This window comes from Sphaerodactylus townsendi, linkage group LG15 (assembly GCF_021028975.2).
Source record: "Sphaerodactylus townsendi isolate TG3544 linkage group LG15, MPM_Stown_v2.3, whole genome shotgun sequence".
NCBI classification, from domain to species: Eukaryota; Metazoa; Chordata; class Lepidosauria; order Squamata; family Sphaerodactylidae; genus Sphaerodactylus; species Sphaerodactylus townsendi.
Window position 1 is genome coordinate 20,100,381 of NC_059439.1, and position 26,893 is coordinate 20,127,273.

Genomic DNA, 26,893 nt, shown 5'->3' on the forward strand with positions numbered 1-26,893 from the left:
CACTCTTCCACCTGAGTGGTGGGGGCTTATCTGGTGAACCAGATGTGTGTCTGCACTCCTACATTCCTACTGGGTGACCTTGGGGTAGTTGTTTGGAACTCTCTCAGCCCCACCTATCTCACAAGGTGTTGTGGGGAGAGGAAGGGAAAGGAACTTGTAAGCCACCTTGGGTCTCCTTACAGGAGAGAGAGGTGGCGCAAAAATCCAAACTCCTTGCTTTGAAAGTGTTACGACCACAGGGAGTTAGACAATTTTTCCAGCGGTTGTGTTACAAACGAGTAGATCACCCAGGAGTATACAAAGCAGGAACAGCACACGGACACACAGGCAACAGCACAGAAGTTCCTTTATTGTTGCAATGTTGACTAACAAAACGCTTTGCCCGGCAACAGGAGTTTCATGGCACACTCCCGTTTTCTCTTTGCTACATAAGAACAAGCCAGCTGGATCAGACCAGAGTCCATCTAGTCCAGCTCTCTGCTACTCGCAGTGGCCCACCAGGTGTCTTTCGGAGCTCACATGCAGGATGTGAGAGCAATGGCCTTCTGCGGCTTTTGCTCCAGAGCACCTGGACTGTTAAGGCATTTGCAATCTGAGATCAAGGAGGATCAAGATTGGTAGCCATAGATCGACTTCTCCATAAATCTATCTAAGCCCTTTTTAAAGCTATCCAGGTTAGTGGCCATCACCACCTCCTGTGGCAGCATGTTCCAAACACCAATCACACATTGCGTGAAGAAGTGTTTCCTTTTATTAGTCCTACTTCTTTCCCCCAGCATTTTCAATGAATGCCCCCTGGTTCTAGTATTGTGAGATAGAAAAATTTCTGTCAACATTTTCTATCCCATGCATAATTTTATAGACTTCAATCATATCCCCCCTCAGACGTCTCCTCTCCAAACGAAAAGAGTCCCAAACACTGCAGCCTCTCCTCATAAGGAAGGTGCTCCAGTCCCTCAATCATCCTCGTTGCCCTTCTCTGCACTTTTTCTATCTCTTCGATATCCTTTTTGAGATGTGGCGACCAGAACTGAACACAGTACTCCAGTGCGGTCGCACCACTGCTTTATATAAGGGCATGACAATCTTTGCAGTTTTATTCTCAATTCCTTTCCTAATGATTCCCAGCATAGAGTTTGCCTTTTTCACAGCTGCCATGCATTGAGTTGACATTCCCATGGAACTATCAACTAAGACGCCCAAATCCTTTTCCTGGTCTGTGACTGATAGCACTGACCCCTGTAGCGTGTATGTGAAGTTTGGATTTTTTGCCCCTATGTGCATCACTTTACATTTTAATACATTGAACTGCATTTGCCATTTCTGAGCCCACTCACCTAATTTATCAAGGTCCGCTTGGAGCTCTTCGCAATTCTTCGCGGTTCTCACCACCCTACATAATTTGGTATCATCTGCAAACTTGGCCACCATGCTACCCACCCCTACTTCCAGGTCGTTTATTAATAGGTTAAAAAGCACTTGTCCCAAAACGGATCCTTGGGGGAAACATGGTATGTGATACTAATGCTCTCTTTTATGTAAAGGGCAACTCCACCCCCAATGCGCCCTGTCCTATTCTTCCTATAGAGCCTGTAGCCTGGTATAACAGCATCCCACTGGTTCTCCGCATTCCACCATGTCTCAGTAATGCCCACTATATCAATGTCCTCCTTCAAAACTCTACTCCAGCTCCCCCATTTTAGGTCTAAGGCTTCTACTATTAGCATAGAGACACTTGTATACCCTGTCTCTGTCCTTAACCTGGGATTTATGTGCTTTACCCTCAAATCTTTTGTAGACACTATCCCTTGTCACAGGCACATTGCTATGTTCCTCGCTTGTATGTGGTTGATTTAGAAAAACCTCCCTCTCTGCCTGCACTCCCATAGATACTGTATTCCGAACCGAAGTCACCTCAGCTCCTGTCGGCTTTCCCCCAGGGATCAGTTTAAAAGCTGTTCTGCCACCTTTTTAATGTTGAGCGCCAGCAGCCTGGTTCCTCTTTGGTTAAGATGAAGCCCGTCCCGTTTGTACAGGCCTGCCTTGTCCCAAAAGGTTCCCCAGTTCCTGACAAATCTAAAACCCTCTGCCTTACACCACCTTCTCATCCACGCATTGAGACCCTGTATCTCCGCTTGCCTAGCTCGCCCTGCGCGTGGAACAAGTAGCATTTCTGAGAATGCCATCTTGGGGGTCCTGGACTTCAACCTGTTACCTAGCAGCCTAAATTTAGCTTCCAGAACCTCCTGGCTACATTTCCCACTATCATTGGTGCCAATGTGGACCACAACTGCTGACTCCACCCCAGCACTGTCTAAAAGCCTATCTAGACGAAGCGTGACATCCGCAACCTTCGCACCAGGCAGGCAAGTCACCGTGCGGTCATCACGCCTCTCACAAACCCAACTCTCAACGAGATGTCACCTTGGGAGTGGGACCTGGCTGTTAGGTCCCTGAAAGCCTCATCTGTCACCCTTTCTACCTCTTTCAGCTTCTCCAGGTCTGCCACCTTGGCTTCAAGAGAAAGCACATGTTCCTTGAGTGCCAGGAGCTCATTGCAGCGAGGGCACACCCACAACTTCTGTCCTAGTGGCAGATAGTCGTACATGTGACACTCAGTGCAAAACACTGGAAAGCCCCCACCCCCCTGCTGGCTTCCTGCCTTCATATCTGATTTTGTTTAGATATTTAAATATTAAACTTTTAGTCAGTGCCCCCCCCCCGCCCCCCCACAGCTACTATCCCTCAGGAAATGTCCTTATTTATTTAAAAACAAAATTGCTACTTATTACAAATACACTGGGTGGAATCCACACGTTCTCTTTAATTCACGGCTGTTCGCACGTGGCCGGCTGTCGATCGGCAACCCGACGTGTCAGTTTGGAGAAACTCCAAACCCCCTTTGGTTCCAGAGCCGGAAACGGCCGAGAGGAGCCGAGTGCTTCCGGAGACTGCGTTGCGTGTGTGGGCGGAGCTTGAGCGGCGTGCCAGAAAGCGGAAGTCGCCGACGGGCTTCCGGGAAGGGCTGTAGGGGGCTGTCCGTTGCTGTGCGGAGCCCGAAGCGCCCCTCAGTCGGAGAAGCGGCGGCGCACTGAGGAGAGGCGGCCCCGCTTGCCGGTTCCGCTCGGCTCGTCCGCCTCCCCTCCCTCCCCCTGTCCCGCCCCGCCCCGTCCCTCACCTCCCTCCTCTGTGCTTCTCTCGCCCACCTTCCCCAACCAGGCCGGCCTAGGCCAAGGCGAGCCTCGCCGCCCCTCCTCCCCAAGCCCCGGGCTGGGCTGGGCCGGGCCGGGCCGCGGTAGAAAGGCGGGAGAGAGGCCGGGGCAAGAAGGGAAGGGAGGCCGACGGAGCCCGCCTGCCCGCCCGCCAGGATGATCAAGCTTTTCTCGCTGAAGCAGCAGAAGAAGGAGGAGGAATCGGCCGGCGGCACCAAAGGCTCCAGCAAGAAGGCCTCCGCCGCGCAGCTCCGCATCCAGAAAGGTGGGCGAGGAAGGGGTTAAAAAAAAGGGGGTGGGGAGGGGGTCCCTGGTTCCATATAAGGAACACCCCTCCCACCACCTGGGCACTTATCTAGGGATTGGCTTCCTGGTTGAATCCTGGGTGGCATCCCCGTTTGCCTGCAGGTTTTGATCCAGAAAGGACCACTTAGTGGTCTCTTTAAAGTCTTTATCAAATGAGATCTGGCTGATTATGCTCGATCTCGTTGAGCCTAAACGTCGTTATTATGGGGTCGTTTTATTTGATGTGTTGCCTTAAGGAGCGGTGTGGTTTAGTTCTCTGTTTTTCTAACGTTGGTGACCCGTTTGTGTATTTAATTATGTTTTTTTTTAATAATGTGACATTCTATCTTTTTTACGCATTGGGCTGTACTTGAGACCTTTGGTTGTGGGAACTTAATAATAAAGGAAAGATATAAGGAAGCACTTGCTGTTTATCATTTGTTATTCATTTGTTTAGGTTTATAACCCACTCTCCCTGCTAAAACAACTTCCAGTGTTTTGATAAAAAACACTTAGAATATAAACCTCTACAATATAATGTTCTCTTAACAGATCTGACCAGGGTGGGGCAACTAAAAGGAAATAAAGTAATAACAACCCTCTCAGCTCCCCTAGTTCACAAGACAAAACTGAGGGGAAGGTTTCTTCTAATCCTGCATCTATGATTTTTTTAAAGAGAGTTTGGGTCTGTTCATTGCCAGACTTTCTTGCAGGTTGTGCAGGCCGCTGTCTTCCTCTCCCTTTCTCCATGTTAGCTTCACGACACCCCTGAGAGGTATGTTAGGCCAATAAAAGATGACTGGCACATGGGGGTGGCCTTCTCTTTTATTTATTCTTTCTTGTAGAGGATTATGGGAACTGGCTATCCATGCATTCTCAGTCTGATGTTCTGATCGCCACATACTGGGCTCCGCTTGGAGACTCTCACATTTTGTATGTATCTTGCAGGATGACCGTGGTTGCATGAATGAAGTTAACAATACTTTGTGTATGCCTTAGGTAGTCTACAGTTGTTTGAATTTTTGGGTTGAGCCCCTCTGTTATTGTTATGGGTGATCCGGGCTTCGTGGCTATGCCCATTGAACTGCAGGCCATTTTCACAGGAGAAGGGGCAGTGTTGCTATTGGCTTTCTGTCCATGGCACAGCTTTGGCCCCTCAGAATTGCATTGCTTTTGTGCATGCCTATTGTAAGCCATTTTGTGTGGCTGAACAAGGATTTGAATGCAAGTTCTCCTGTTCAGCGATGCATCTCTTACAGCACACTGGTTGTCATACTAAGGCCATTTTCCCCAAAGAGAGAAAGAGATTAAAAAATAATCTATTTGGTAGTGGTATTGCAAGATAGTTGTTATTGCATTTCCCATTCTTTTATTTTCTATGAAGTATGTGGCATACTTTGGGGGGGTCTCCTTACTTTTTTGTTCTACAGACAGCTCTGTTGACTCTCTGTCATCTGTTTTCCAAAGGCTGTAGAAACTGATTTTTGTTGAATTGTGAAAGCAGAATAGTAACTGGGGTTGGGGTGGGGACATACCAGTGGGTTTGTGTCTGGATCAACAATCATCCTTTTATCTGCAAATTAATGGCTTCTTCTGTTTTTCCTTCCAGATATTAACGAACTGAATTTGCCGAAAACATGTGAAATAGACTTTTCAGACCAAGACGATCTCCTTAACTTCAAGTTAGTTATCTCCCCTGATGAGGTAAGCAAATAGCAGCGCAAACACCCAGCTGGCCAGATTTTGGGCTTGCAGTTCTATTTGTCACTTCTCCTGTGTAAATGGCCTATGCAGTTCAATGGACATAGTCACAAAGCTTGGATCACCCATAGCAAATTACAGAGTCTGAGAGAACTATGAGAGAGAGAAGCTGTCCGAAAGGGTCAGAGTGGCTTTATGTTGAGTGAACTCCTCAAAGTATTTGTTGCGCCAGTTTTATTTTATTTTGTAATTGTTTTGCTTGAAACCTTGAGTTTATCAGTTACAAATAAATAAAATCTTACTTTGAAGAAACATTGGAATCCCACCCGATTTTCCTGGAAACCACATAGGCCATCCACTATTTATGAAGGAAAAGAAATGAGTGGCCATCGCTTTGGGTAGCCGTGGGTAGAAGGGTCACCAGAGCCCTCTTTGTTACCTTTGCTTCCCTATATCCATTTTCTGTTTGCGTTACCAGCAAATCCTGTTGCCTACACGCTGATGTCTCTTCTTGCTGCTCTCTTGCCTCTGGGGCATGAGGTTGAATGAGTTAAGCTTCCTTGAAAATTAGGTGTCTGGCAGTAGTGCTGTGTGTTTACAGTTTGACTTCAGTTGCTTGTGTTGGGGGTATGCATTTTTCCTTCCCTTCTATCTGCAATATAGATGGTTTGGGCCATACTGGCCCTGATAACAGGATTCATTCCTGAATTATAATCAGGAATTAGTCTACAGCCCGAACAGTGGCAACGACTGTAGTCATGTGAGTGTGAGAGAGGGATGCGGAGGGCTTCCGCTGGTATCTATGCAGTGCTTTTTTTTGTGTCAGCCCTAACATGCTGGCTGTAAGTAACAGTTCAGGAAGGCATTTTGATCTTTTTTGTTCTGTTGCAAAGTATTAACAAAAGATGGCTGCAGGATTTGCTCTAAAAAAAATCCCTTTTGGTATTGGGTTTTTTCCCTGGCTTTTTCAGGTCATTGACATCTGATTCCAAAATTTTGCCAGTGGTGGCATCCAATTCTGTATGGATGTTCCATATGGTTTTCAGAGGCAGCGACCCTAAGCTGAATGCTGGGCTGGGTCTAGCCTTGTGTTCAGCTTTCTGTCGCCTCAAACTTATATGGACTATGGAGATAACTGGCAGGTAAGTAAGTGAGAGAGAGGTGGGAGAGCCCCCCCACCCCAATTCGGCATTTTTCGGGTTCCATTTTTCAGGTCCCTTAAATTACCACCTTTTGGGGGGCTCAGTTCCCCTTTATCTGGATGCACATCCCTGTTGTCGTATTTTGTATGCCACCAACCTATGTTGTCAAAGCACCTGGATGCCACCACGATAGAAGCCCTCATTTTTCAAGGAGGATAGTAGTATGCTTATAACCATTCTGTTATTTATTGTTTGTAGTAAAATATCAGAGTAGTACCATTGCTGTGGTTAAAAACACACACACAAAAATGATACCATTGGCTACTTCTACGGTAACTATAAAACATACGATAGTTGAGGAAGACAGAATTCTTTGGAGTTGTAATGAGAATCCTGCAAGCCTCCAGCTATTTTTGCATCCCATCAGTTGAGAACCACTGGATTAAAGTAGGCCTGTATTTTACTCTTGGGCGGATTCCACATGGGCCAAAAACAATGGTGTGAAAACAGTGTGAAACGTTTTCACGCCGCTGTTTTTGGCCCATGCGGAATCTGCCTCAGTCCTTTGGAATATGCAGACTGTCACTGTTCAGCTAATTCAATGCATTCACAGTTTCTGTTCTCTTTTAGCCTTCAGTATATCTTTAACACAGAGCTTTCCCAGGCCGTGCCACATGTAGCTTTCACCTCCAGCCATGCTCTTTCCTTGCAGTTCTATTTCCTTGAGAGCAGCGGCTGACCTCTAAACATGCTGACACTGATTCTCTCTGGCGTGCCAAGCATCTAATTCAGACCTGGGATGGGAAACGGATGTCTTAATCCTGAACACAAAACCATGAATGTGATGTTCAGCTCTGCACCAGGTTCAAATCACAGGCACAACATTTGCAATTGCCATTTGGTAACTTGACTCAGGAAGCCATCGGAATTGGTGGCTTGATTTGAAGCATTTTTGGCTTTCCACACATCTTGTCTGTGCCATCCTGCGGCGAGATGACAAATGAGCCGCCAGAGTTTGCTAGAGTGAATAAAATACTGAACCTTATCGCACGAAGCATGCATTCAAGTTCAATGTGCAAGGTATCTAGGGGAATTTTCAGTGCATCAAAATGTGGGCCTATGAATTCTCCAGTCTCTGTTGTTGTTTTTCCTGTGGAGAAATGCCAGAAATAAGAGCCAAGCTATGCTATGACAGCATAGTGGAGAGTGACCTGTAATATCTGGTGTGGGCAAAGTTGCCCATGTGAACTTAGAAACCCAAGGAGCTGTTTGGATTTTCAGAAAGAAGACCTCTGGTTTCTCGGTATCTATGACTGCTAAATGGACTGCTAAGCTGGAAAATACAGCAGGTTTCTCAAGAACAGGGGTCTTCAAACTATGGCCCTCCAGATGTTCATAGACTACAATTTCCATGAGCCCTACCACTTGGCCATGCTGGCAGGGGCTGATGGGAATTGTAGTCCATGAACATCTGGAGGGCCATAGTTTGAAGACCCCTGCTCAAGAACCTGGCTCTCCTCTCGTGGTTCCAGCTCTTGTTTCTTGATGCCTATGTGCATTTCCATTTTGGTCCTCTGCAATTCCCAGTCTGAGACAAATTGCAGCACACGGTTGGGCTAGGATTAGGGTAGGGAGATGGCTCCGTGTTTTGAATCCAGACTATGTTTTCAGTGGCAGAATGAAACTTTGCTGTCTCTTACTGCAGCCTACGAGTCCCCATGAAATGCTATTCCTGAGGGACAAAGGACCCTAAAGAATGACATGAGGAATGGGGAAATTGCCAGTTTCACCTGGATTTGACCTATTGGTTGAAATTTAGTATTGGCTGAGCAACCTACGCAGAGTTTGCCACTTTTGTGGTCTGTGTTCCAATTTGACTGCTCTGGTTCAGGGACTGGGAAAATCTTACCAAAGAATTCTAACTTCAGCTCTCCCCCTTAGCTAAACCTTGAGTTTTTCTTCTTCTTTGCATGGAGGTTCCAGAATTGCTTTTAATTTTTTCCCCCTTTTAATTTTTGCATTACAGGGCTTCTATAAAGGCGGGAAGTTTGTCTTCAGTTTTAAGGTAAGCTGTCTCTCCATTCTCTTGGTGTTGTCTTTGGGTGGTTCACCTTGTGTTCCAAAACGAAACCTTACAACCATTGGAGGTGACCTATTATGAGTTACTCTTGGGTGGGATATTTTACTCGCCCAATGTTGTGCTGGCTGAAGAGAAGTACCTAGCTAGACTGTCGCCACTGTTTCAGCAAGCTGATTTATGCAGCAGAGTGACTTAGAAGTGTGAGTGATAGTGAGGGTTATGGGGTTGACTCAGAAGAGAAGAAATCTAGAGAGCTAGTCACGTCAGTTTGTTTTGCAAAATCCTGGAGCTTTGTGGCACAATGGAGATGGATTTTGCGGAAGGGGCTGAACTCAGCTGTAAAGCATCTGCTTTGCATTTAGAACCGTGGTGGCGAACCTTTGGCACTCCAGATGTTATGGACTACAATTCCCAACAGCCCCTGCCATCATTGCCAATTGGCCATGCTGGCAGGGGCTGATGGGAATTGTAGTCCATAACATCTGGAGTGCCAAAGGTTCGCCACCACTGATGTAGAAGGTCCCAACTTCAATTCCACCACATTTGGTTGTAACAGACTGGAAGTAGGTGATGGGAAAGACCTTGGTCTGAGATGCTGCATAGCTGCTGCTTGTCAAAGTAGACAGGTCTGTTTTCAAGGATCTGATTCAGTAGAAGGTGGGTTCTTGTGTTCATGAAATAGCACCAGTGTCCTGCAGTGGTCAGAGTGTTGGACTAGATCTTAGAGACTTGCGGGACCTTAGGTCTGTCATTTGCCTCTTTCCGGTTACTGCCCTGAACCAAGTGTCATCTGTTGTTGGCCCGATTCCGATGAAAGTGATACAGGAATGGGTGTTTTGTGTAGCCTACAATCCGTTTATAGATCATTTCTGAACCGCTCCAACTGTTTCAAGCAATGCTGCGCGAAACCTTTGCCTTTTGTCACAGCTGCAATGATCTTGCTGACTTTTGAATATCTCTGACTGAGTTTGTGTGCTTCTGGATTGATGGAAATGTGTGCTTCTGGGTTGATGGAAATGCAAGGACAGTGCATGAAACAGTCCTCAGTATTATTTTGTTTCTGCTGAGGAAAGGAGAAAATTACAGGGTATTAGATCATATCACTGTGTCAAGGAAATAAGAGTGGGATACGGGAGAAGATGACCTAAATATAAAAGGTCCAGATGTTTTCCATGTGGTCACCTTACGAAGGTTGCAATATGGAATAGAATAAAGTTTTGGTGGGCACCATGGGAAAATTAACCTCGGTCTTTTTTGTCTTAAATTCTGGTTGCAGGTGGGGCAAGGCTACCCTCATGACCCGCCCAAGGTGAAGTGTGAGACCATGGTGTATCACCCCAACATAGACCTAGAAGGCAACGTCTGCCTAAATATCCTCAGGTACTGACCAGACTGTGCTGCCCAATCGGATTCCCTGTTATCTCACTGACTTTATGTGTTGACTCTTTTAGCTGTGGGTTTAGTTATATGTACTGACTCCCTCAGCGCAGGGATCCTTTATCATACACACTACCATATATTTGCAGCCCCTTATTTCTGAGCACCTGAACTTGGGTTGTGCTTTTGTTTTGTTTTTTGGACTGGAAAGCTTGTCTTAGACTCCTTGGGAGCATAACCTGGTAGGTTTCTATATAACCACAGTGTCAGAAATTGTTTCTAACTTGATTAGTTAAGATATAAAATGTGCCTTTATTTGATCTCCAAGCATTTGAAGCTGTTTATCAGCATTCTGAGACAAAATTCCTCAGCAATTTGTGTAGGGTTTTTTTTTGGCAGGCTGCCCAGAGAAGTGGCAGGTCAACTTCGTCCTTGTGTAGAACATTGTCACTTAGACATTAGAAAACAATGACCCCAACTTAACAGCTGCTTAAAGCGGTTTTTCCCCCCTGTAAACAGAAAGCACTGGTTATAAAATAGCTGCAGAAAAATCAACTGATCTTTGCATTTGGAATGTTCCCACTCCCTTCAAACATTTTGATTGGCAAGGGTTTTTTTACTGCAGGTAGTACACACATATTGGGGTAAGAAAAATATCCAGGTTTTTTTAGTAAACTTATTTTTGCCAATGTTGCTCTAGCATGTAGTAAACATTAGTAAACATCAATCTAGTAAGCATCCAATGCTTTTTTAATAAACATTGATCTAAGGATGCAGTATTAAGTGCTCTGGAGTGATGTTGGTCCCTTCCTCTTTTTGCGGAAAGAGGACCACCTAGATTCCATAGAGGAATGTGAAAGAAATCTAAACAAAGGGTTTACCAGATCCTGCCAGTTTTTCTGCTGGTGCAAAAGGGAAGACATTGCCTTTGACAATCCAGAAAAGCTGCACTGAGAATTATGGGACTTATGTGGGTGAAAGCCACATGGGATACAGTCAGGAGAACGATTGTACAAGACTGTGTGCAAAACCTAGCTGGAGCCAGGCTATTCATTTCACCTTCTGTAAAAGCGTGTCACAGTTTTGAGTGAAACCGGCTCTGGGAGTTGTGAAACACACTGCCTTTGGCCACCAAAACCAACTGTTCCTTAATGGGATATTTTTTTGAATGCCAAAATACAGGCAAGCGTTTTCACGTACTGTCCTGGCCATTTGCAAAGTAACTGCTGCTTCCTGTGCTGCGGGTTGCACTGTTGTTTACTGGACTCTCGCCCTCAGTTGTGCCCTTTGGTTCTGTTTTTCCTTTGATTTGGATCACCGTTCTCATCTCTCTTCTGTTCTGCAGAGAGGACTGGAAGCCTGTACTAACAATAAACTCTATAATTTATGGCCTGCAGTATCTCTTCTTGGTGAGTATATGTAGGAATGGAAATCTAGGATCGATGTATGCCAGGTGGGAAGAAATTGGGCATTGTGTCGAGAAATATGCATCTCTGTCTGTCTGTGCACAAGCTGAGCAGAGAGTGTGTGTAAGAGGTGGCATAGAAAGTTGGAAGAGACACCCCACCCCCAAAATGCTTTTGGTGAATTTGTGTATGAGGAGGTGGGTGTTCTGGAAAGGCAAACGGGAGCCCATAGCTTCCCTTTGTGTGGGAAGTGTTTCTGCTCAGCTGGCAATGTGTGAACTGATGAATACTGTGGTTGTGTGCCAGCCTTGGCTAGAGGAATTGTCTTTTGCGCAATATGCTTTTGTCAGTATCTACAGTGCCCAAGACAGTTTGGATGATGGATTCTGTGGCCTCCTTGTTGTGGTCCAGTTTGCTTCTCCCTTGTACTTCCCATTAACATGTATTAACTGACTGCCATGTGGCGAAATGGTTAAGTGCTTGCACTGCCACTCACATGGTCAGGAGTTCGATTCCCCTGTGGGTCAGATATCCTGGAAGCATCCATTCCTTGGTCGGTAAATGAGTACCTAGCACAGTGGTGGTGAACCTTTGGCACTCCAGATGTTATGGACTACAATTCCCATCAGCCCCTGCCAGCATGGCCAATTGGGCATGCTGGAAGGGGCTGATGGGAATCGTAGTCCATAACATCTGGAGCGCCAAAGGTTCGCCACCACGGACCTAGCACATAGCTAGGGGGTAAAGAATAGCCGGGGAAAGCAATGGCAAACTACCCCACAAAAACGGCCTGCCTATGAAATCACTGCTTGCAGTGGTACCCCAGGGTCGAACACGACTGAAGGGGAAACTTTACTAACTGACTGCATTGCCACACTTCTGATGGTGTAGTCACTGAGATTTGGAGCCTGAAATAGGACGGCAGTAATTTTTTTTTCCAAAATAAGGTAAACAAAAGACCATCATGGTACCTTGAAAACCTTTGCCCTCGGTTCAGTGTGAGCCCAGGGATCGGAAACTCTTGGCATGTAAGGGTTGAGGGCTGTGTGGTCAGTTTAGACCAGACTTGAGACCGGTTGATAACACTGGCAAAGCTCACAGGCTGTTGGTTGGAACAGGCAGGGTTCTGTCGAATGTAGAAGCTGGCTTAGTTTGGCTGCCTTTGCTGTATCTTGACCTTTCTGATCACTTCTTGAGGGCATCATGTGAAGGGCTGTCTTGTTGCCTTTGCGGGGGAAGAGAAGTTTTAGGAAACTGAATCCTTGGCTGTGTTGACAAAAATCAACATGTTTTGTAACTGGACTGTAGAACTAAATCAGCCTCTGCTCAAAGTAAGTTGTGGGGCATGTTTTAAAGCAGAGGACTTCAACCCATAGCCTTCCAGATGTTCATGGACTACTGTTCCCATCAACTCTGCCAATTGGCCATCCTGATGAGACTGATGGGAATTGTAGTCCGTGAATATTTGGAGGGCCATGGAAACTTGATGGATGACTTTGGGCCAGTCACACACACTCAGCCGTGACCCTGGCAAGTGTTTGGATGGGATACCTCCAAGGAATACCAGGGGTGTTCAGTGTCAAACCATCTCTGAACGTCTCTTGCCCTGAAAACCTTATGGGGCTGCTATAAGAGAGCCGCAACTTGACACACACACACACGGAATTTGTAATACACAGGGAGTGGTATTGGGTGCAGGGCTGTTGGGAGGAGTAGCAATAGAACAGGAAAGAAGGTTTCAGGTCGTAACAGTCTTGTCTCTTTCCATTTCCAGGAGCCAAACCCTGAAGACCCCCTGAACAAAGAGGCTGCGGAAGTCCTCCAGAACAACAGACGCCTGTTTGAGCAGAACGTCCAGCGCTCTATGCGGGGCGGCTATATCGGCTCCACTTATTTTGAACGCTGCCTCAAATAGAACTGACCGGCTCCGGGCACAGACATGCCCACCCCCTGCCCCTTCATCTCCCTTCCAGCTCTCCTAAGGGACTCTGCCAACACTGCTGCCTTCAGCCGCCAAGGGGGCACAGGAGTCAGGAATTGGCAGGGGCCCCTTCCCTTCTTGTCCCCCCTCTCCCCCAGCCTGCTCGCCTTCCTACCGCCCATTGCCCGCCTGGGGCCTCAGCAGCCGCCGCCTCACCAAATCCTCGAATCTCCCTCTTCGCTGTCCCTATGTGCTGCTGTGGGGGGTGAGGGGTGAGGTCACTGCTGCTTCTCTGCCCCACCCAATGCGTTGGGCTCGTCATCTGCCCAACAGGGGTGGGCGAGTGTGTGGGACTCCACGCCGGTGCCTGTCTGCCTTTGGGAGGGGGGTAGGCCGTGGTTTTGCTGCTAAGAACAGAAAGATCTTTCTGTGTGCTCTGGCACCCCCTGCCTGCCATGCAGTGCAACTGCCCTGCGCAATCTGTGGGCCACTTGCCTCTCTTTTCCTCCTCCCCTGCTGGGCACCAAGGCTTCTGAGCGTTAACTATTTATTACATGGGGTGGGGGAGGCTCTCGAGGGGCTGGATGAGTCTGGAAGGTTGGGGAGGGGTGCTCAGCCCTCTACCTGCTGCTCCAGGAACTGGGGCTTCGGGGAGGGCTGGGTCAGTCCTGGGATATTCCTTTTAGAATCAACTCACTTGTGTGTCTGGTTTTTAAGGAAAAAATAATAAAAAAAAACCAACCAAACCAACCAGTGCTAATAATAGTAGTAATAAACATGTAACTGTGGCAGTGCTGTGTCTACCAGGGCCTGCCCAGCAACAAACTTGCTGCCTCTCCAGTGACTCCTGTGAGCCCCTGGCCAAAATAAAGCCACTGTACTTCTAGTGTGTCAGGTTATTAAAGGGGAATGTTAAGCGCACTCAAATTTAGCCCTTGTCTGCTCTTGTTTCCTGCATCCTTCTTCCCTGGTTGGGGGAGATTGGGGGGAAAGAGAAATCCAGTATGTATTTATGGGGGGTGGGGCGGGTATCTCATATTCTAATATTGAGCAAAAGCTTGGTATGTTTCTTACAGTACTTGAGACGAAACGAGTGGATCTGTTGTACTTAACCTTGGAAGTGTGTGAGTAGGTCAAAAGCTTTCACGGCCGGATTCAACTGGTTGTGGTGGATTTTCCGGGCTGTGGGGCCGTGGTTACACATCTGTGGCTGGCATCTTCAGAGGTGTATCACAGTGTGTAACAGAACTCCCTCTGTGATACACCTCTGAAGATGCCAGCCGCAGATGCAGGCGAAACGTTAGGAACAAGATCCACCAGACCACAACCACACAGCCCGGAAAACCCACGACAACCTGTGTGAGCAGGAGTCCGGGGGGGGGGAGGGGGGTCTTAAAAGTCTTGAAGGCCAAAACTGTAGAAAGGGTTCTGTTTTCTCAGTGGTCATGGCGGGAAGCATTTGCATGTTGCCCAGTGGGGAAAAAACTTCCCAGCAAATGTGGAGCCTGCACAGAATTCCCCTTGTTTCTGTACGTTCGGAGTAGTTTGCTGCTACCGTGATTGCACTGCGGCTGTGATCTTTGCCATGATTTTACACATGCAGACCAGACTGGCTTTCTTGAAGCTACTGAATCTGTCCTGTGTCTGAGCGATCCTGCCTTCTGACTGCATTTTGATCCTGATTCCAGAGGAGGATTTCTAGTCGCAGATTTCTTGCAATCTTGCTGCTGCCGTTTTCTCCCTGAGTTCACAACGATGTGGCTTTTGGTGTAAGGCGATAAAAGAAATCTGCATTTGAAAAGGACCCTCTGCTCAGTTGTTTATATGAGAATGATAGGTGGTTACTTAGAACAGCTGGACAGAAGCTGTGACTGCCCTTGGGAATATTTCCAACTAAAACCATTGGTTTGGAGAAGTGGATGATATATTTGTGGGGACAGCTTCGTAAGAAAGCAGAAGGAGCAACTGCAGTGATTTCAGAATTAGGAATTCTCATATCCATCTTAAAAATACAGAGCTGTTATAGCCCTTCTTCCCATTGATTATGTGTCTGAAAAATGTCAGCTTTGGACTGGGACTGGGTCTGTGACCACATAGCTTAGTACTGTGACACGAGCTGGCATCTGGCACCCAGTGAGGGCAAACTGTTCTCCCTTCCCCTTGTTCCGGTCCTCTTGTTCTTGGTCTCCCTTTCCCCTTCCCTCACTAGAAGCGCATTTCAGATTGTGGAGGCAGAGCAGGTAGGAAAGGAGCAGTTGTGGTCATTGGTAGGATGCAACCAATGCTTTTATGGCCAGGGTGGCCTTCAGCTTCCTCTGCAAACTTGAGTTGGTCCCTGACAGGACAGGCTTCACATCTTGCTTATGAAGCAAACTGGCCTGTATGGCTGTGGCATGGTTGTGTGTGTGTGTGTGTGTGTGTGTGTGTGTGTGGTGGTGGTGGGGGGGAATAGCTTTGCACTTTCCTGGTATTTTGCATTTTCGCCTTGCTGGCCTCAGATGCTCATGATCCTGCTGTCCTGTGCTGATGCCCTCGATCCTCTGGGCAGTTCCTGCGAAGTAATAGGCAACCGTTACAGTTGCTAGGGAAACCCCTGTGGGGATGCCTGGTCATATTTCCATAAACCCTTTGCTCTCTGAGGAGCTCCTCGTTTCATAATTGCCTCTGTTGTGGGATTTACCAAGCTGATTTTCCTCCCTGTTGAATCTTGCCTCGTCTCTTCTTGGGTGCAGCAGTGGCATAGTGATTAAGAGCAGGTGCACTCTAATCTGGAGAGCTGGGTTTGATTCCTGCTTTGCCACTTGAGCTGTGGAAGCCTATCTGGGGAACTAGATTAGCCTGTGAACTCCCAACAAACACCAGCCGGGTGACCTTGGGCTAGTCACAGTTCTTCAGAGCTCTCTCAGCCCCACCCACCTCACAGGGTGTTGTGGGCGGGGGGAAGGGAAAGGAGATTGTAAGCCCCTTTGAGTATCCTACAGGAGAGAAAGGGGGAGTTATAAATCCAAACTCTTCTCTTCTTTAGTTCCTAGGAACATGCTACATGAGAGGGTGAGCAATTCTTTTTTCATGAGGTTCACCCAGCAAGGGAGAAAAGATGGTGGACTGAAAACTCAATTCCTTGTTTTTCATTTAATATATATGTACCTTCTTTTCTCCCCTACTTGAACTACAAACCAAGCTTACATTTTATCCTTACAACTCTGTGGTGTTAGTTAGGTTGACATTGTGAATTGAGTGACTGGCCCAAAGTCACTCAGTTAAGCTTCCACAGTGGACTAGGAATTTGAATCTGGATTTCCCATATGCTAGTCAGACGTTCTAACTGCTGTATCAGGCTAGCTCGTCACTGTTTAAAGTTCCGAAATAGGAAGATGCTTAGGATTGTTTCATCACTCGCCAGAATAGCCACTGGCCATGCCGGCAGGGGCCGATGGGAACAATTGTAGTCCGCCTAACGATTCGGAGGGCCATAGTTGCCCATCCTCCCGTGTTTAATACCTAGGTACACTTAGTAGATTCCAGCAACCCATCACAACAGTTGTGACAGTTGTATGTAGGTCTTCCGGCAAGAGTTCCAGCACATTTTCTGCAGCTGTGAGTGTACATCACTTGGACGTGTTAAGCATTTAGTATGGGTTATATGGACTGCTTTAGGTTTAAACTGCTACAATCTCTGCTTAGGTGCTGTTCATGACTAACATGTGCTTAGTCCCATCCGTAAGCTAACATTTCCAAGGTGGTTCGCTCTGGCATCTGTTCCAATGGTTCCCAACCCTATTAATATGGTGATCCACAAATCCAGATGTATTTCGTTCGGCAACCCATCCAGAGTTGGCCCGTTTTATTTCCGTGCCTCGAGCAAACCAACCTCGACACCCATTAATTCCAGCAGTCTGTTTTCTATAGTGTCCCACTAGATGTCAATTGACTTCTCAAAACAAATGCTGAACATCTCTTCATCATTCTCCAACCTTCCGCCCCATTTCTTTCAGCCACTACCATGCAGTTACTAGCTGGATGGCTCCCCATTATTGCCAAGGAGAGGGAGGGGGAAATAGAAATGCGAGAAGTTGGCAAGGAGGCAAGAAAAAGAGAAAGCCATGTCACAGGTTTGCGACCCAGAGGTTGGGAAATCTTGGTTTGAACTCTGCGTACATACCTCTTCGTCCTTCCTGGGTCCCCTCCCCTCCAATATCTGTATGTGCTATTAAAAAGGAAGTGCGCATGTTTTGTTCCTCATGGAGCCATAATGGATGAGGTTGACTCTTCTCTACCTTTGCACTGTGGTTTATTCTCAGATGCGTTGTGGTAGATGGTTCTAGTTTTTAGAACCTTGTTTGGAGGGTCTGGAAAGCAAGAACTGAAAGTAGCGAGGACCTCCACTTGCCTTTCACTGTGAAGCGAGCTGAAACCCACAATGACAAATGAATAAAAAGCAAAGCGGGGCGGAGCCGGAAGTTCCAGTGTCAACGGACTGTCGCCGTTAGCTACGATTCCTCCAATGCGCCGTTCTCTCCCCCGCCATCTCTATGGCGGCGCCCTTGTGTTACTTTTCCCAGTTGTAGCTCAGTTTAGTCTTAGACCGGAAGTTTCCGACAAAAGTCGCCTCCTCTCTCCCTCCATCTCTATGGCCCTTCTCAGCCCTGGTTTAAGTGCCTCCCTCCCCTCGTGACCCTGACGCGAGCGTGCCACTCCTGTGACGCCAGCGGAAGAAGAGAGAAGAGGAAATAACAAGGAGCCAGAGGGAGGTTGCGGGTTTCTGCTGTTGGGTAAGGACGGGGGGGGACAGGGTGGGGTCGAGAGCCCAGCCTCTCTGGCTACCCCCTTCTCTTCTGAGTAGGGTGAGAGTATCTTCTGTCTGTCTCTGTGTGTGAGAAGCCATATTTGCGCCTGGTGGTTGGGGCTCTGAGTAAGGTGAAAGGTGAGCAGCTACTCATCCGTCCTCCTCTGTTTCTGGTCTTTTGTACCCCTCCCATACTTTTTTTTTTACCCGAAGTTCAGGGCTGTATCAGTGGTGCTGGCCTGTCATTTTATATGTACGCTGACCCTGTGAGGTAGGCTATATTGCAAGCCACCGTGGGTTCTGCAAGGTAGAATGGTGCCTATATTGAAATTAATAATAATAAGATTAATAGGATTTTACATTTATATCCCTTTTTTTCTTGTAAGAGGTCTCAAAGAAGCTAGGGAACTCATTTCCTTCCTCTCCCCACAACAGACACCTTGTGAGGTCGGTGGGACTGAGAGAGTTCGGAGAGAACCGTGACTGGCTCCGCGTCACCCAGCAGGGTGAATGTGTACGAGTGGGAAAACAAAACCGGTTCTCCAGATTAGAATGTGCTGCTCTTATGGAGGAATAGGGAATCAAACTGGGTTCTCTGTATTAATTAATAAATAGGTTAAGGTTGTATGCTTGTGGTGGAATCAAGTCCAGGGGGCTGCCAGCTTTCAGATAGGGGCTGAAGGTCTTTTGGAATTACTGCGGCTCTCCAGATGATAGTGATCAGGTCCCCGGGAGGAAATAATGGCTTCAGATGGTAGACTCTAGGAACATCATACCCTGTTGATCTCCTTCCCCAAACTCTGCCCTTCTCAGATATTTCCCAATCTGGAGTTGCCTGCCCCCCTCCCCCAGCTTTTTGTGAACAGGTCTGGGAAAGAGCCTCAGGTACTTGAGGAGCTGCCCTTGTACAAAAAGGAGAGAAGATGATACATATTTCAAGCATTTGGCTTGCTTGAGCTTCTGTCTACTTCTCTTAAGTGTGTTCGTGGTGTCAGCCACACCCAGTTTTCCAACCTCATGGCTATTACTACAGTGACGTACTTTGACTTCTATCCTGCTGTTCAGATGTAGAATGATTAATCCTTTATCCCCCTTACAAAGAGAAAAATTCACTCTGTGGTGTATCTACAAGGAGCATTTCTTTCTTTGTCTTTGGGTGGCCAACTGCTGTTGGCATTTTTCCCACTAATATGTAAATGGGGCACATTGGTCATAACCTTGTTACTGATGTCTTTGGTGATACGCTTTCACATACACGTCCAGCAGTCTTTATCGTCTCTGTACACTGGGCTACCCTGGGAAAAAATTCCTTAATACAGATGTAAGTAATTTCCATTTTAGCTCTTGTCCCTCAATGAGAGCCACCCTTGTTCTGTATTACCCCATCTCTTCATCTGCACAGCTGCACAGGACTGGGTTCCCTTTCCTGTTTGTGTGTGAGTGTGACTGAGATGGGATGGTGAACCTTGCATTTATGATCTCCGGCGTGGTGTCTTCTCTCTTGAAGCGTATTTTTCCCCCCATGCAAAGCAGTAGGTGCTTCAGAAATGTGGCAGTGACATCATCTTTCTACCTGCCGGAATAACTTGTTCAGAGCTGTTGTCCGTGCAGGAGGATGTGTGGCTGGAACTTCCCAATAGTTTATCATTGTACTCCTCCCTTATGGTAGCCTTTTGTAGTTGCCTGTAAAGCCTCAGTAGTCTCAACATTCCAAAAACGCTTACATGTGCAACGAGTTTAGAATAAAATAAAACCCAGTATGTTAAAATGTTGTTTAATTACCCTGTACACGGTAGACAAATGTTTTTCGTTTCATCTTGGTGGTAAGAGGGTTGTATTTACTTTGGTTTGTTTGGCACGTGAGCTGCATTAAATAACTTCTGCCTTCATGGTGATCACTACCAGCCGACAGGTGAGTAAAAGGTGCAAATACAGATAACAATAGAAGGGGTCCAAAACAACGAATGCTCTGCCTGTGTGGGCTGGTGGTGAGTCAGAGGTGGGATCCAGCAGGTTCTCACCAGTTCCCGAGAGGGGGTTACTAATTGGGTCCGCTTTTCCGTTAGAAATTCCATTAGGTCCAAAAATCATAAAGTCCTGTTGTTTCCTATGTGGCTGGTTAGCGAAGGTAGAAAGCAGGATAATTCTCCCTGTTGGGCTGTTTTAAAAACACGTTTTAGAAATATGGTAAAGTTCCTGGTTTAAGGAAAGTATCCTTCTTTTGATTTCTAGAAACAAAATTAAGTATTTGAAAGTATTAATTATTTGACAGGCAGTCAATTAGAGGAGAAGTAGTTGTTTCTGTTGGCAGTAGACGATAGGACTTGCTATAGTGAGTTTAAATTATGGACAGAAAGATACCAGCTGGGAATTAGGAACTTTTTTTTTTACAGTAAGAGTTTTTTACAGTAACAGAGAAATGATTAATGCCCCGCCCCCAGAATGCCCGCCCACGCCCACGTCGTGCCCCACCCAGCCCCATTGGCGTTACGCCACTGTTTGAATTCCACCACCATGGGAACCTGTTACTAAAATTTTTGGATCCCACCACTGTGGTGAGTACATTTGCTTGTGCAGTGCAGCCCCACAGCGCCGTACTTCCTCCCCACAATGCAGGTATTGTGGTGCCGCACACGTTGTGTGTGGCTTAGTCCTTTCCCAGGTTGATTTGATGTCAAATCTATAGCAGGGAGGCATCTGTTCAGAGGCACGCCTCTTCTCTATCCCAAAGGTTTAGGGGTGGTTCACAAACATACCTTTTAAAACACGCCTGCTTTGCCTGTATACTGAGCGACCTGCTGTAGCCTTGGATAATTTCCATTTCTTCTCCCTCCTCCCTCCTCATTGCTTTCAAAGGCGCAATTGCTTCCACTGCTTTGCCCAGTTCATCAATAATGTATAAAATGGTCAGAGTAGCTTTGAAGGAGGTGAGAGAGGGATCCACCCAGCGTTTCTGCTAGTGAGAGTAAGGATCTCCTTGACCACTTGAAAAGGCTCCGTTACGGAGCTTGGGTTCTAGGTGAACAAAAGCCATGGTGCAAAGGCTGTAGTTGGCAGGCAAATTGAATGAACTTGGGTTAAAAGGATGCATCAGCGGTAACCTTCAGATCCCCAAACAACAGAGACTATGCCGTTGTGGTTGTGGATCTCCTGAAACCATATCCCATATTCTCCTGGAATGTCATCTTCATAGCAGCCCGCGTATGATTTTAATTTATCCTTTGCTGTTTCCAAGGCTTCATTATTCTAAATTCCAGACCACTCGTTTTTTGCTGAGTGACTGTAGTCCATCGATTACCTTGGCAGTGGCTAAGTTTTTGGAAAACATTTTAAATACCAATATTTAAATGTCTAAATGTAAATAATCTTTTTATGCCATTAAAGGTTGAACTGAACTGAGTTAAAAGGATGGCTGCGTCCAACCCCAAAGGCAGAGTGTAACAGTAATGTGGTTATTCAGCACCTGGCATGACACTTGTCTTGATGTTTATACTTGTTTCTGTGGGGAAGTCAGTGAGACTCTACTCTTTGTTAAACTCTGGTGCAAAGTGAAAGCAACACCAATAAGTAGGCTGAACGGTTTCTGCGTTTGCCTCAGCAGGGCCAGAATAGTCATTTCAGTTCTATCACCTTGTTGTCTTTCTGCATCTCTGTGCCCAGGTTCCAGCCACCCGGGTCACTTGCTGTTCTGAGGAACAGAGCTCAGTGTAGCGCTTGAAGATCTCTAAAGATTCTCCTCTGTTGACCCAGTTGCAGGCCGACCCATATATCCGCCACCATGGATCTGCTCTTTGGACGCCGGAAGACTCCGGAAGAGTTGCTCCGGCAGAATCAGCGCGCGCTAAACCGCGCCATGCGAGAGCTGGACCGTGAGCGCCAGAAGCTGGAAACCCAGGAGAAGAAAATCATTGCTGACATCAAGAAGATGGCGAAGCAGGGGCAGATGGTAAAAGAAAAGATGGGTGGCTCTTGGTACCTGAAGATCACTGGAGGAAGTTTGCACTTCCTTCTCTAAATCTGTTTCTTCCACTATAGGATGCAGTAAAGATCATGGCTAAAGATCTGGTGCGGACGAGGCGTTACGTCAAGAAATTCATCATGATGAGGGCAAACATTCAGGCAGTGTCTCTCAAAATACAGACTTTGAAATCAAACAATTCTATGGCTCAGGCAATGAAAGGCGTCACCAAAGCCATGGCTACCATGAACCGACAGGTCAGTTGGCTCAGCAAGGGGGGGGGGGGGGCAGGGCGGCGTTGGATAGTTGTGAGGAAGACTTCCATTTCGTACGGCTTAGTTCTGGTTATCCCAGATCCCCTTTCTTGCAACAGGATGTGTGGGTGGCAGAGATGGCTTCCTGACACAGTTTCTTAGAGTTGAACACCTTACCACTTAGAACAGGGGTCTGCCACCAGCATGGTGTAGTGGTTAAGACAGGTGGATTCTAATCTGGAGAACTGGGTTTGATTCCCCACTCCTCCACCTGAGTGGCGGAGACTTATCTGGTGAACCAGATGTGTTTCCACACTCCTACATTCTTGCTGGGTGACCTTGGGCTAGTCACAGTTCTCTCAGAACTCTCTCAGCCTCACCTACCTCACCAGGTGTCTGTTGTGAAGAGAGGGAAAGAAACTTGTCAGCCACCTTGAGTCTCCTTACAGGAGAGAAAGGTGGGGTACACATCCATACTCTTCTTTTTCTCAAAATACGACAGCCTACTGCTTTGGTTTTTTTCAGCTGAAGCTACCCCAGATCCAGAAGATCATGATGGAGTTTGAGAAGCAGTCGGAAATCATGGACATGAAGGAGGAGATGATGAACGATGCCATTGATGATGCCATGGGGGACGAGGAGGATGAGGAGGAAAGGTGAGCAAGAGTGGGGTGGCAGCTAAGGCAAAAATAACAGAGGTCGAGCAAGATGTGTTTTGCGCCTTTGTCTGGATTGCAGATAAGTGATGGTATAGGAATGATGCCGTGTTCCCCCAGAAACATCTTCCTTCTTTTTAGGGAGACAGCAGTTTCTTCATCGGTGTTTTTGCAGTGACCAATTCCAGCATGCTTTGCAAGAATCCCACTAGTTGTGGGGCGCTCCACTAAAGAACCAGTGTGGTGTAGTTAAGAGCAGGTGGATTCTAATCTGGAGAACCGGGGTTGATTCCCCACTCTTCCACCTGAGTGGCGGAGGCATATCTGGTGAACCAGAGGTGTTTCCTACATTCCTGCTGGGTGACCTTGGGCTAGTCACAGTTCTTTGGAACTCTCTCAGCCCCACCTACCTCACAAGGTGTCTGTTGTGGGGAGAGGAAGGGAAAGGAGTTTGTAAGCCACCTGGAGTCTCCTTACAGGAGAGAAAGGTGGGATATAAATTCAAACTCCTCCTCGTCCTCCTCCTCAAAAGTGCCAGGACTACAAACTATCTTCCACCCATCCCTTTTCTAGAGGGTGGCCTTTTGGACAAGGTGTTGCTTTCCCCACCTGTTTCTCTGAATATGCACATGGAGGAAGCAGTGTGTAGGCTGGATCCTATGAATGTTTTTGCCAGGGACAATCAGAGCATGGATCCTTTTTTTGGACCACTAGCAAGCCTGTGTCATGCACCATGGGATTCGAAAGCCTCCCAACACAGGGACTACCAAGAGCAAAGGAACTGGGCAAGATAAAGCAGAAACACTGTTTGGGTCCAATCCAGCATACATACATAAACCCAGAAGGACATCCGGTTTCATATATGTGAATTTTTGTGTGTCTTAACACGGCAGGCAACTTAGCTTGAACGATATAATTGCATGGGATAAGGGGACTGCAGTCACAATTGGGAAAGGTAGATGACTATGTTGAGATTTCAGCCAGTAATGCAGCCCTAGAAGAATTGTATCAGTTTGTGCTGAATTTCGAAAGGAGGGGGTTGGGGGATGCGTGCAGATACACCGTTGTGGACTCTGAGAGAGCACATTGGTCTCATGCCTCTTCTGTCCACAGCGATGCGGTGGTCTCTCAGGTGCTGGACGAACTGGGTCTGACCTTGACGGATGAGCTGTCCAGTGAGTATCAAAGTTGTGGGCGGTTGAGAAGTGGGAAGGTTGCTGTGGCCAGAGGCGTAACTGGGCCAAACTGTGCCCTGTGTGCAGTGTGTTTTTTCCGCCCCCCCCAATGCCCCCCCGCGGCACCCCCTGCCCCTGCACCCCCTTCCCAAAAACTGCCTGAGGAACTATACTTCCCAGGAGACCTTGTGAGCCCCAAGGTCTCCTGGGAACTGCAGTTCCTTAGGCCGTTTTTGAGCCTGAACTGTAAATAGGCTGCTTTTTTCAGCCTGAAAAAGTACTAGAAAAAGAAAAGGAACTAAAGGTAAATGTGGGAAGGGGGGTGAGGGAGGGGCGCCATGGGGGGGGCACGGGGTTCACAAGGAAAAGGGGGAGGGGCTGAGGGGCGATTTTCCACCCCCCAGGCTTGCGCCCAGTGCGCAGTGCACCCTCCACCCACTTGCCACTCTGCCAATAACTGTGGCAAGGCCATGGCTGCCTTTTGGGTGACCTTTGAGGTTGCCTTAGAATCAGATCACGTGTCCGTTCAGCTGAGCACTGGCTTCTCTGACTGGTGGCAGCCGTACAACATCTATCAGGGAAAAGATTTTCCCCACTTCGATAGTCTTTAACCAGGAATGACTGGGTGGTAACCTGAGATTTTTTTTTGTCTGCTCTGCCGCTGATCCTCAGAACCAAGTGAGCGGTGGTTTATGTTAGTAGAGGAAGCCTTCAGGAATATCCATTGCTAGGCTGAGGTTTACTTAGGGCCAAGTTGAAGCGGCAAAGGAACCATTCTGGTTAGACCTTGTGATAAAGGTTCTTCCGAGCCCACAAGGGCCTCTCCATCTCTAAGTTGGCCAGATCTCTGCTCTGAACAAGTGTGACTGATGGAGGTGGTGACCGAGGAACAAAACGCCTCCATCTTGTGTCTCGATCCCTTTCCCTTGCAGACCTGCCTTCAACCGGTGGCTCGTTGAGCGTGGCCGGCGGCAAGAAGGCCGAGGCCTCGGCAGCACTCGCCGACGCGGATGCCGACTTGGAGGAGCGGTTAAAGAACTTGCGGCGGGACTAGCGGGCACAGAGCCGGGCTCCTTCCCTTCCATGCTGCGGTGTGGCTCTCAACCCTCCCATGTCGCACCCTCTTGTGTGGCAGGTCACAGAGCCCCTCCGGCTTCTGGGATGGCTACGAGGGAGTCAAAGGTGCCAGGACGTCTGTAGTGCTTTTATGTTCCCTCTTCTTCCTTTTTCAAAAGAACTTTTAAATGCCACCCGGTGAAGCTGTGGGGCAGTGGTTCCTTCCCCCCCCCCCCCCGGTGTAAATTGCTAAATGCCTCCATTGCACGTGCCTGGGTGGTTTGGAGGCTCCAATGCGCCCTCTTCTGAAAAAGAGGGTGTGGGTCACAGAACCCTTCACTACCCCCTATCCAGTTCCCGAAGCTCTGTTTTTGGTGGTGGGGAAGGGGAGCTACAGGCAGCACCTTGGCCAAGACCTCCTGCCTGCTGGGAGGCTGCGGGAGGTTTTCCAGCACTTTTCCTGGGCTAAAGCTTTATATACAGTTTCCCCACCCCCACCCCACCCCCGGGGAGACAGGTGGGCCTTGCTGTTGCCGTCTCTTGTAATAAAGGTTGTAGATTTGTACTGAAAGTTCCTGGGTCCAGTTTGTTGTCTCCCCCTCACTCCTCATCACCGGGACGTCAACGTTGGCTGGCATAGCGTGTTCGGCTTTTCGAATTGTATGGCTGGCCACCCCTCGGGAGGAATGATGCCTCACGCTGCGCTTGCGAATGCTGAGGTTCTGAAAACGATCCAGTGCGGCTGGGGGAAAAAGATCAGCGGAAGGGCTGATAGGACCGACCTGGGGGGATGACCCCGACATCCAATTTATTTAAACAGCCATAAAGCACTCTGGGAACATATTAAGGTGCTGTAAAATGTTACGGAAGGGAAATGAGTAAAACACGGATGCGGGAGGTGGAGGGGGATGGGAGAGACCTGTGAAGTGGGGAGGTAAAAGCCGGCTTGGGGGAGATGTTGGAGGCACCGCAGTTCGGATGGAGAAAAGGAGCAGCCACTCAGTAACGGACGTAGGCCCAGCCTGAGTAAAATGCAAGGGCTTTATTGCGCTAAGGAACCCTCGCACCCAGGACCCTTGGGGCATTCTGTGTCCAGCGCCAAGGTACACCTCAGTTGGTACCGTCGCTCTTCGGGGGCAAGCTTTGGCAGGATGAGATCCTTAGCTCGGCAGCTGGAAGAAGAAGAAGAAAAAATCACCTGAGGGGTTGGCAGGTGATGGAAACACAGCAGCGTCACCCTTAGAGTTGGGACACTCCTGTAAGTTTGGGGTGGATCCTGGGTAGGGTAGAGTTGGGATTGGGGGAGTATCCACCCTCCAAAGCCGCTGTTTTCTCTGGAAGTTCCGATCTCTAGTCTGGAGAACAGTGGTAATTCAGGGATATCTCCAGCCCCCTCCTGGAGGATGACAACTCTAAACCCTTGCTTAAAGAGGACGTAGACATGCTTGGCCATTACAAAGCTGAATATCGAAAAGCTATATACAGCTGTTCCTTCCACATTGTGGGAGCCAGGGACACAGCGCCCCCCACGATCTGGAAATCTGCGTAAAATCTTGTGGCCCTCCCTTTGTGCCAGAGAAGAAGTCTGATCTTTTTTTGTTTTATTTTAACTTTTAAAAATAGTGTATATTTGTGGTTTAAAAATAAAATAAAATATGGTGATATTATACAATCTTATACACATGTTTTGTGCCTTACTGAGTTTTCTAAACTTTTCCTGTGTCTGCTGGCCTTTGCATGTTGTCTGCGGGTTTTGCAAACACCCCCCCCCCCCATTCCCATTTAATTTTTTATGCTGACCCACAACATATCAAAACCGCAATGGTGAAAGTCGCAACGCGGAAGGATAATTGTAATGCCTCTTCCTAAGACTAGGCAAAATAG

General features: G+C 47.7%; 2 protein-coding genes and 1 long non-coding RNA gene across 5 annotated transcripts; all 3 read left to right on the forward strand.

Annotated features, from left to right (window-relative positions):
* The first annotated feature begins 456 nt into the window (after positions 1–456).
* On the forward strand, positions 457–26,686 carry LOC125444640. Its single transcript, XR_007246238.1, has 2 exons — positions 457–501; positions 26,371–26,686. It is a non-coding gene; the product is annotated as an uncharacterized LOC125444640 (long non-coding RNA).
* UBE2M (ubiquitin conjugating enzyme E2 M) lies at positions 2,991–14,045 on the forward strand. The gene is made up of 6 exons (XM_048517162.1): positions 2,991–3,477; positions 5,107–5,201; positions 8,367–8,405; positions 9,697–9,800; positions 11,143–11,206; positions 12,978–14,045. The coding sequence occupies exons 1-6, from the start codon at positions 3,369–3,371 to the stop codon at positions 13,116–13,118; spliced, it is 552 nt and encodes a 183-aa protein (XP_048373119.1). The 5' UTR covers positions 2,991–3,368; the 3' UTR covers positions 13,119–14,045.
* On the forward strand, positions 17,741–25,574 carry CHMP2A (charged multivesicular body protein 2A). 3 transcript variants are annotated; one of them, XM_048517159.1, is made up of 6 exons: positions 17,741–17,896; positions 21,661–21,856; positions 21,946–22,125; positions 22,648–22,778; positions 23,892–23,953; positions 24,886–25,574. In XM_048517159.1, the coding sequence occupies exons 2-6, from the start codon at positions 21,689–21,691 to the stop codon at positions 25,005–25,007; spliced, it is 663 nt and encodes a 220-aa protein (XP_048373116.1). In that variant the 5' UTR covers positions 17,741–17,896; positions 21,661–21,688; the 3' UTR covers positions 25,008–25,574. The 3 variants fall into 3 exon arrangements, with proteins under 3 accessions (XP_048373116.1, XP_048373118.1, XP_048373117.1); XM_048517161.1 differs by having other exon boundaries at positions 17,772–17,896; positions 21,667–21,856; XM_048517160.1 differs by lacking the exon at positions 17,741–17,896 and adding an exon at positions 17,904–18,048.
* Positions 26,687–26,893: the final 207 nt, after the last annotated feature.

Coding starts and splice junctions, on each gene's coding strand:
- UBE2M (XM_048517162.1), top strand. CDS start 3,369: ATGATCAAGCTTTTCTCGCTGAAGCAGCAGAAGAAGGAGGAGGAATCG. Junction 8,406..9,696: donor AGTTTGTCTTCAGTTTTAAG/GTAAGCTGTCTC, acceptor TTCTGGTTGCAG/GTGGGGCAAGGCTACCCTCA. Junction 11,207..12,977: donor GCCTGCAGTATCTCTTCTTG/GTGAGTATATGT, acceptor TTCCATTTCCAG/GAGCCAAACCCTGAAGACCC.
- CHMP2A (XM_048517159.1), top strand. CDS start 21,689: ATGGATCTGCTCTTTGGACGCCGGAAGACTCCGGAAGAGTTGCTCCGG. Junction 22,779..23,891: donor GAGGAGGATGAGGAGGAAAG/GTGAGCAAGAGT, acceptor TTCTGTCCACAG/CGATGCGGTGGTCTCTCAGG. Junction 23,954..24,885: donor CTTGACGGATGAGCTGTCCA/GTGAGTATCAAA, acceptor TTTCCCTTGCAG/ACCTGCCTTCAACCGGTGGC.